This window comes from Martes martes (assembly GCF_963455335.1).
Source record: "Martes martes genome assembly, chromosome: Y".
Lineage (NCBI taxonomy): Eukaryota > Metazoa > Chordata > Mammalia > Carnivora > Mustelidae > Martes > Martes martes.
The window spans coordinates 18,412,446-18,422,409 of NC_137907.1; the positions used below are offsets into that span (position 1 = coordinate 18,412,446).

General features: G+C 59.5%; 1 protein-coding gene across 1 annotated transcript; it reads left to right on the top strand.

The window, feature by feature from the left end:
• Positions 1 to 7,209: 7,209 nt before the first annotated feature.
• On the top strand, positions 7,210 to 9,136 carry LOC308337806 (testis-specific Y-encoded protein 10-like). Its single transcript, XM_080796006.1, has 5 exons — positions 7,210 to 7,580; positions 7,720 to 7,831; positions 7,931 to 8,076; positions 8,171 to 8,255; positions 8,957 to 9,136. Exons 1-5 carry the CDS (start codon positions 7,521 to 7,523, stop codon positions 8,977 to 8,979), a joined length of 426 nt encoding a protein of 141 aa, XP_080652132.1. The 5' UTR covers positions 7,210 to 7,520; the 3' UTR covers positions 8,980 to 9,136.
• Positions 9,137 to 9,964: the final 828 nt, after the last annotated feature.

Below are 9,964 nucleotides of genomic sequence, written 5' to 3' on the forward strand. Positions count from 1 at the left end.
CAAGCCTCGGTGCTGGAGACTCTGTGTGTGTGTGTTTTTCTGTGCGTGTGTGTGCGCGCGCGTGTAGGCATGTCTCTGTGTGAGGGGATAAGTGGGAATGCCTCTGTGCCATCGAGCAGGTGTATTCACTGTGTGTCTCCTCTTCTGTAATCAGTGTGTGTGTTTGTGTGTATGGGGACAATTGGAAATGCCCTTATGCCGTAGACCATGTGTTTTCATTGTGTGTCTCCTCTTCACTAAGCAACGTCTGCGTGTGTGTGTGTGTGTGTGTGTGTGTGTGTATGTGTGTTTCTCTGGGGCCTTCTTTGTACACAGTTGTGCTGGAGAGTTTGGTGTGTGTTGTGGGTACATGTTTCCATGTGAACTTGTGTTTCCAGTTGTAGGGCTGAGGGTGCATGTCTCTGTGACATGAGATAGGTTGTGCAGGGAGTGCATGTGGGTTTGCGTGGGCTTAAGCGCGTGTGCACGTACGTGCGTGTGAGTGTAGCGGTTGACTGTGCATTTCTATATCAGGGAGGATGTGTTGTTTTCTCACATGTGTCTGAATCCTCAGGGCGTGCGCATATGAGTGTGTGTTTTGGACCCTTGAGAATGCCTGCGTGTCAGATTCTGTGGATGTTTCTGGATTGCGGGGGATCACGGGCATACTTCCTTTTTGAGCAGGTCAACTGCGTACGCCTGTGCCGGAGACCTTGTATGGGTTGTCTGTGTGTACGTGTGCTTGCAAGCGCACGTGTGTGTTGGTGTACTGTGTGTGGTGTGCTCTGTGTGATTGCAGAAGCATGAACCTGTGTGTGTGTGTTTGTGTGCCTGTTTGAGTGGCTACGTGTGTGTTCCTGTATGACACAGACCATGTGTTTTACTTACATGCTTCTGTACCCTCAGGGCTATGTGTGAGTGTGTCGTGCTCAGATGTAACGTCGTGAGTAGCGTATGCCTGCGTGCTGGAGTTTGTGGATGTGTTGGGGTGTGTGTGTTAGTGTTCTTGGGCACACCCGTGTAATGGTTTTTATGGTGGTGCCACATGCGTATGCCTGTGCCGGACACCTCGTGTGAATTGGGTCTGTTCTGGGTGTTTTTGCAAGCACCTATGTGTCTGCAGGCAAGGGATGGTGTGCATGCTTCAGATCAACATGAGCGAGTGTGTACACAGTGTGTACAGTGGGTTCGAGGAGAGTATGTGTGTATGTGTGTGTGTGTGTGTGTGTGTGTGTGCACACTTGATGGGCTACTTGTGTGTTCCAGGATGACGTAGACCATGGGTTTTGCTTACGTGCTTCTCTATCCTCAGGGGAGTGTGTGTGTGGTTGCGTGTGTTCTGTGTGTGTGTGTGAGTGTGCATGCTCCGATGTGTTGGCGTCAGTTGTGTATGCCTCTGTGCCAGGGGTTTTTGATGTGGTCATTTCCGTGTGTGAGTATGATGGTTCCGCGACACACGTGTGTATGTATTTTGGGGCCGGGACTGTATGTGTAGGCCTTTGCCGAGACCTTCTGTGAGTCGTATGCATTGTGTGTGTGTGTCTGTGTTCGTGTTTACAAGCCCCTATGTGTCTGTATGCAAGGGCTGCTGTTACAAGCCTGAATTTCATACCGAGGAGTGTGAGTTTAGTGTGTTCAGTAGGTTTCCTTGAGCGTGTGTGTGTTTGTGTGTGTGCGTGTGTGTGAATGGAGCTTGTGGGTGTGTGTTTGCATTTTCATGTGTCTGTGTGTGTGTGTGTGTGTGTGTGTCTGTGCGCATGTGTCATCTCCACGCCTTTGTATCAGAGATAATGTGTGGGTGCGTGTAGCATGTGCATGTGTTTGCACGAACACACGTGTCTTGTATGTCACTCTGTGTTTAGATGAAAATGTGAGTCTGGTTACGTGTGGCCTCATGCACGCCTGGGTGCCGTGAGTCTGTGTGTGTGGGGGGGTATGCATGTGCCTCTCGATGACTTGGTTTCAGGGATCATGTGTGGGTGTGCAGGGTATGTGCATGTGTTTGGACGAGCACAGACGCATCACGTGTTTCTCTGTGTTTCGAAGAACACGTGAGTGTGATTTTGTGTGGCCTCATGCACGTCTGGGTGTCGAGAGTCTGTGTGTGTGTGTGAGTGTGTGTGTCTGTGATGTGTGCCCAAGCCTTTGGACAGGGTCACGTGTGTATGAGTGTGTTGGGAGTCCCTGGTCGGGAAAGGAGAGGGCCCATGGCACTTCCCGCTCTGCTGATTATGGAGAAAGGGGCCAGTGGCGGAGTGCAGCCACGTCCCTCCTGACACACAGACCTTGTGTGCATTCCATGGTTACTCAGGGTTCTCTGTCCCCTCTCGCCGCAAAACGCACACGGGCCAAGGCAAGGCAGGCACGTGTCAAGCACACCACCCATCGAGGCAGCTTGCACGGATGGTGCCGGTGTGGGAAAACCCTAGGGGTCTCAGTGTGTGTTACAGAGGGGCTCAAACCTTGTACCCGCCTCTGTGTTGATTAGCCAAAGGCAGCAAAGAATAAGAAAGAATCCGTGAGCAGCACGTTCCTCCAGAGGAAAGAGCCCTGCGGGGAGCTCTCCTCCCAGTAGAAAGGCCATCCTGGACTCTGTTCTTCTCCTGTTTGGGCCGGTCTTGTCCACCTCCTGTGTACCAGGCGGGGAGGACGAAAAGGAGAGGAGCTGAACCCACAGGCACGTGTTCCCTGCCTCAGCGAGGGGCACCCAGCTTGTTGCTCCCTGAGCCAACAGGGGTTTCCCAGCACCACTTCTCACCAGTCCGGGGCTCGCCCCTCCCCGTCCGCTCGCCCTGCACTCACCCCGTCTTCGACGTTCCCCACCGCCTGCACCTCAGCTGGGCTTGGGATCTGGCAACGTGTGCCCACGAATGGATCCCGGCAGAGCCTCCCAGCGGCCCCTGTGGTGCTATGCCGACATCTCATGCTGTTTGTGGAGTCCTGACCTCATTGCCTTGGGGAACTGGGTTCCCTCCTGGCGGCCCCGGCAGCTAGGTGTAGGTCGAGGAGGGTTTGGCCTTCGGGCTCGGGAACCCTGCCGGCTTCACGGTTCGGGCCTGAACGTCAGCAAGTCTGCCCGCGGTTGGTCAGATCTCAAGTTGGGGATCTCAAGTCCGATACAGCCCCTCAGGGAGAATTCTAGGGTGGTGGAGAGCAACGGGCCAAAGGAAGACTGCTGGGGCCATCGTCACGTCTTCTGGTCTCCTTGTCGCCTAAGCTGGAGAGTAGCCTCACAGCTCCCCCAGGCCAGTCCGTGGGATTCATCGTGTCGACAAGATGGAGGGGAAGTCCCAGGCATGCTGACGGTTGCAGCGGGGCTGCCCGCGGGGATCCGGACGTGGAGGACCCCAGAATGTGCTGCGCTCGCCCCACCCACTTTCCCTAGAGCCCTCTGCGGCTCGCTCCTCGGGGCTTTTAGGAAGGGCCTGCCGAGCTCTACAGGGGAGAGGAAAGGCTGGACGGTGCCGCTAAAGCGCCTCCCAGGTGTCTCCCATAAACACAGGCGCTCCGCTTCCTTGACTGGGGGATGCCCCGCCTGCCCCGGAAAGAGGTGTTTAGGATTGGACCCCTGCCGCAGGTCGCATGGCTTAAGCTGTTGGGCGCATCATAAGGACATCGGGTTTCCTCCCAGGGCCTTAGGGTGCAAACCAGGGGATGTGGCTCGTGCACATCTGCCTGGAGTTCAGGGCAGGTTCAGGGCAAACACGTACGTGGCGCAAGAGGGCTGAGCGCCTCCTGAAGAAGACCGCCCGCTCCAGGGGCTTAATGGCCAGAGCTGCTGGGAGACGGACGCTTGCTACGGGACTGGAGGACCCAGGGCAACGGTCTTCCACGCATGTGGTCTCGCAGGCAAGGGATGGGGCGCCCAGAATGCGTGTGTGCTTTCCAGTGTACGTGTGTCGAGGCGACGGGGACAAGAAACAAGGGAGGTGCCCTTGAAACCCAGCCTCCCGTGAGGTCTCCGTTCCAGGCTGCTTACCTCTTGTCCTTTGGCCCCTCTCCTGTTCCTTCCCTAGCAGGGGCAATGCCAGATGTCTGTCATTGCATGAATGTCTGTCTCCCTGGATTGCGAGTGGACGTGGAGATCATCCACATGATGGCTGAACACATGGAAACCACAGTCCAAGGCCGTGGGGGTGCATATGAAATCCGGTCCACTGCAAACCCACCGCAGACCCGGCTGGGAACGGAATAGGTCTGTCCGTGCACGCGCTTCCACATGCACGTGTGTGTACATGGAAGGCCACGCCTGTGTACCCCTTTCCCACGGTGTTACAGCCAGCTGCCCACACGGGTACCTGTGGGCACGCAAAGAAACCTTGGTCTGAACACACGGGTGTGTAAGCACTCGGCTGTACTGAACACCGCTGGCACCTTAGAAGGCAGCCGGCATGAACTCTGCGCAGCTCGAACCCCCGCGATAACATTAGTCCAGCCACCCATGGAGTGGAGCCATGGCGCAGAGCCACGCATCCACCGCCGGTTCAGGAGACGGAGCCGAAGAAGACCTGTGCGAGGGCACAGAAGATGCCGTGGCCTCAAGAGTCGGTACGGACCTGCCGGGGACACGTGGAGGGTGAAGAACCGCCGGAGCAACCATGACAGGCACCTCCGTGTACAGGACGCGGCACGTGTGGCCCTTTGACGACTGAGATGACTGAGGTGTGGTGTAAGAAACCCGTCTGTTCCTGTAATGCTGGGGGAGACCGGCTTGCACTGGCTGCACACCAAAATTGCCCCAAGCCTACCTTGTTGGCCCAAAGCCACACGTTGGGTATCCTCTCTCCACGAGTGGGGGCCAGCCCTGGGGACGTGACGGGCCAGCCCTGGGGACGTGACGGCCCAGCCTCAAGTTCTGCTCACGGTCTGACCTGGTGGCCCGCAGGGGAAGGCTAGAGAAGATGTGTTCTCCTCTGCAGGCCAGACAAGCTGGGAACGCCTTCCCCACGGCATTTGTGGTTTCGCCCGAATGCAACGGAAGACACTCAGTCTCTGGAAGTGAAGGTACGTGCGTACGTGCTGTGTCACCTGGGAGCCAGCCCCAGCTTCTTGCCTCCGGCCTCCCAAAGGGTGCACACTGTAGTCACCTGGCCGCCAGACAGAATGCCCAACTGCCCATCCACAGGGTTCGCCCAGACATTGTCTCAGGGGAGGGGCATCCGGATTCACGTTGCCGGATGCCCTTGGCTGCACGAAAGGCACGCCTCCCTCTGTGCTCCATGCCAAACACACTGAGTGTCTGTGGGTAAGTGTGTGTGTGTGTGTGTGTGTGTGTGTCTGTGTGTGTTTGTGTCGGGGGCACCCAGCTTGGGACCCTTTCCCTGGTCACGTGACCAGTGGCTAGTCACAGAGGAGAAGAGGGCTCTTATTTCATGGGAAAGGAGGTGCTCGGACAGGCTTCTGCATCTTGCTTCCTGAAGCCTTCATCTTCCAGAGACCCTGTGGCCAGAGAGTGGGCAGAGAAACAGCGCCCTGAAGACAAACACCGAGTCGGGGGAAGAGGGAGAGCAGAGCATGGGGAAAGGACAGGCGGAGAGACGGATTGAGCACTCTCGGTCCCTCTTCTCCTGAGCAGCCAAGGACGTGGCCTGGGGGCAAACTGTGGCCGAACCCCCGCCCCCTAGCCCCGTGCCCCGAACAGGCAGACCGCTTCCGACCTCTGTCTCCTGGAATGGCCCTATTCCGCAATGCCTGGGCTGACGTTTCCACGCACGCTAGGCCAGGGTTCCCGGTGGTGCATACGCTGTCCTCAGTCTTGGACGATCGTGTTGGGGAAGGGCAAGGGACGGTTTCGCATTGACAGGCTACAAACACCGGGTGGAGAGCGGGCTGGAGGAGGCCACGGGATGGAGGGGAGGGGGTTGTGGGCCCTGGGGCCTGGGGCGCCTTAGGTAGAGCCCGAGGCCACCCTGGAGGAGGCGCACTGGCTGCCTCCCTGGCCGGCTCCCGCAGGGGGTGAGGGGCGGGGCCTGTGGCGGCCACGCCCACGGCCTTGCCGCTGGCAGCACCTGGGGTCCGGCCATTGTCCTGGGCGTGGATCAGGCCTCCTTCGCGCCGAGGCCCCACGCGTGCCACCTCCACCTCGGCCCCGTGGCCTCCTGGCCGGAAGCCCTTGTGCGCATGCGTCCCAGACTCCGGTGGCTTCTGCGAGGAGACGGCTGACGTCCCCCCTTCGCTGGGCCGCGGAGCTCCACTGCCGGGCCGCCTGCGGGAGCCGCGTGCTCACCCCTCCTGCTCCGTTCCTCCGCAGCTGCCCCAGCTGGGGGCCACATGGGACGCGGGACTGCCCCCCAATCCTGACCGACTCCGTCGAGGGAGGGGTCCATCGGGACGCGGCTGTCCGCGGACATATAGCCCCACCCCCAGAAGAGAGGCGAAGGTGCTGCTGGGCCTAGGCGTGGGGATGGCGGCAGAGCCAGCGCAGGACGAGGAGGGCCGTTGGGAGAGAGAGGGCGCCATCCTGGTGGTGGAGCTTGTGCTAGTGGGGGATGACGTAATGTTGGTGTGGCAGCTTGCGGTGGTCCAGGTGGCGGAGGACCCCGGGGAGACTGAGGAGGAGGACGAGGACGAGGACGACGAGGCTAGGGAGGTTGGCAGTGAGGCTGAGGAAGAGGGGGAGGCTGAGCAGGGCGAGGAGACTGAGGAGGAGGAGGAGGAAGAGGAGGAGGAGGAAGAGGAGGAGGAGGAGGAAGAGGAGGAGGAGGAGGAAGAGGAGGAGGAGGAGGAAGAGGAGGAGGAGGAGGAGGAAGAGGCTGTTGAGGATGAGGTTGCAGAGGTACCAGAGGTGCAGGAGGAGGAGGATGAGGAGGAGGAAGACAGGAGGGAAGAGGCCTGGGAGGAGAGCCAGAAGGAGCGAGAAGCGCAGGAGCTGCAGGAGAAGCAGGAAGGGGAAGAACGGCCAGAGGCACGGCCAGGTCCGCCCCCGTCCCCGCCCCAGGCCCTCGAGGCCCTGCAGTCAGAGCTGGAGCCCATGAACAAAGACGCCAGCAGGGCCTACTCTGCGCTCAAGCTCAGGTTCTGGCAGAGGCGACGGCGTCACCTGGACCACCGAAGCGCCCTCATCCGGGGCATCCCTGGCTTCTGGGCCAAGGCTGTATCCTTGATACCTTCACGGAGGGACCCCGATGTGGCCGGGCTAGCGCAGGAGACTCCTGTGGCAGGGGGCCTGCGTTGTGGTGGCCTGGCTCATGCCTCGGTGATCACGACAGTTTCGAATCCCTGCTTCCGGGTGGGGGTCCCTGGTGGGGCCGCAGGTTGCCCTCGATGTGCCGGGGAGGGGGCCGTGGGTGGGCAGGGAGGTCACCGAGGATTTCCAGCTTTCTGTGTTAGTGCCCAGCAGGGAATTACCTAACTAACTAATGCAGCAGGCCGTGCGGGGGCGCAGGGGCCCTTGACACAATCTGTGAGGTGGAGTGGGTCCCGGTGGTAGGAGGGGAGATGCAGGGCGCACTTGCTGTGCAGACCTGCTCTGTTGTTGTAGCTCTTTCTTCTCCAGCCCTCGGAGAGTCCTTGACCCGAAGCAGTTTGTGAACCACCCGCAGATGTCAGCCATGCTCAGTGAGCAAGATGAAGGCATACTTGGCTCCATGACGGATTTGAAGGTCTGGCCCGGGAGATGGAGGCCCGGCCTGGGGGATGGGAGAAGAGGGGGTAACAGAAGCGATTCCTCCCCAAGGCCAGGAGGGGAAGGGTCTGCTGGACAGAGATCTCAACCCTCTCCCCCACTTTGCCGCCCGGCAGGTGGAGGAACTCGAGTCTCCCCGTGATGGCCGCAAGATCCTGCTCTTCTTTCGCGAGAACTCCTACTTCCGCAACGACGTCGTTGAGAAGGAGTATGTCCTCAGGGCTGCTGGTAAGGGGCCTCTGCGTGGATGGGCGGCAGCAGGTGGAGGCGGCAGGGTTGAACCTGATGCATCATCCAGCGCCTTCGCACGGACCCTTCCTCTTGCAGGGTACGAGCCGTCTCATTCCACTCCCATCCAGTGGCACCACTGTTACGAACAGGAGGCCTGTAGCCGCAGACGCCACAAGAGCAGCCTTAACTTCTTCAGCTGGTTCTCTGACCACAGCTTTGCCGGGCCTAGCAGGATAGCTGAGGTGGGTCCCTGTGACAAACCGCGCACGTGAACCTGCCTGTGCTCCCCAGCGGACTGGGATGTGCATCTGAGCCCTGCCCCGTTTCCCCTGCCAGATCATCATGGACGACCTGTGGCCCGATCCCCTGCAGTACTACGTGAGGAAGAAGGCCCCAGCAGAGGGAACTGAGAGGAGGGCAGGTGAGACGCCCAGGGCGTGGGTGCTGAAAATGCTCCGTGCGGCTCCGTGGGAGCTGGGCTCCACAAATGCAGAAACGGAGGCTTAGAGGAACACTCAAGAGGCGGTGACCCCGTGTCCAAAGGGCATCACCGTGAGTCGGGGAGGGCGGTGTCAAACTGGTTCTGCCTGGGAAGCTTGAGGCAGGCGGGTCCGGCAACACCAGTGAGCAGAGCCGGAGAAGCAGTCGGCTCAGCAGCTGCCTTGCGGGAAGTGCCACTCCCTGGCCGTGAACTCCTGCCCTCAGGTCTCCTCGCCACCGCCTCAGCTTTGAGCCCACCTAAGCACCTCTTGCCAGCCTTGGCGCAGATGTCTGCGTTCCCTGGCGTAAAGGCTCATGCGTCACCCCGTCACTTTTGTGTGTTCATCGGTAGAGTCCTCCCAGTCATCTCCCTGGGCAATCTCCTGTGCCCACCGCAATCAGCCAGAGAACACTGGAGAGCGTGCACAGATACCGTTGCTATGTGGGTGGAGGAAATGTAGGGGGATCGCCATCAAGGGCCGGGGAGAGGGGCAGGGGAGAATGGCCTCCGTTCCCCGAAAGGGCCTTGAAACCCTCAAGCAAACCTGCGTGTGGCCCGTAGAGGATACTCACCGGCCGCCTCATGTGTGCCCGGGTGACTGTGTGCCCGTGTGTCTGTGTCTGTGTCTCCGTCTCTCCCAGGGAACTTGAGCATGTTGAGGTGAATACGCAGAAGCCTTGCCCTTGACCCGGAAAGAGTCCAGGACCTTCAGATGGAGCCGGATGATCAGCCTGGTCCCTCCCACAGGGAACACCTCCAGTCTGGTGCCTGGGAGAAACACAGGGCCGATTGAGGCCCCCTGTAAAAATACTGAAATGTGGAAAAACGACGTCAACCGTGTTTATGTGTGTTACTGTGTGTACGCTCACACACGGTCGTCTTCATGGAAAGGGGCAGGTGGGGAGCCTGAGCTCATGGGATTCCCGTCGATGCTTACTACTCTGCCCCGGCATCCTTATTCCGTGGAAGGGGTGGGGCCGTATGCTGGCCCAGAGGTCCAGGTCACACGAGCTCTGGGACTGCATCCCAGCGTGGCAGAGGTCCTTCCCCTAGGGATGGTGGAGGTGGGCAGGGAGAGGAGATGAGCGAAAGGCCAGCTAACAGGGCCCATGCCTTCCCTGGGGAAATAACAGAGGTCAAAGAAAGGGAAGGGCGAGCCAGGGCCAAACGTGTCCAGTGTCAACTTTTGGTGGATGGCGATGACCGTCTCCCAGAGATGCTCCCTGGTGGATGACCTCAGACACAGCACGGGTGGGACTGTAGTTTCATTACTCCGTTGAACCCCAGTGCCAGGGCTCTCCTTTCTTCTAAACAAGGGGCCCAGGCCCTTGCTGACACAGTCATCCTCTCAGCCCCAGATACAGCGGGAGCGAGTGGGGGCCAGGCCCTGTGGAGGGACTGTTGGAGAGGGGAAAGTGGGAGGAGGGAAGGTAGGAAAGATCACCCTGTCGTTCTGGCCCAGGTAGCTGGGCGGAAGCATAAATTGCAGGGAAAGGCACGCTCGCGCGCGCGTGCGGGCCCGCACACACACACACACGCACGCGCGCGCGCACACACACACACGAACACCATCGGGTTCCAACCGCCCTAAGCCACAGAATATTTAGCCACTCACATACACTGACACATACTCAGGAGCAGAGCCAACA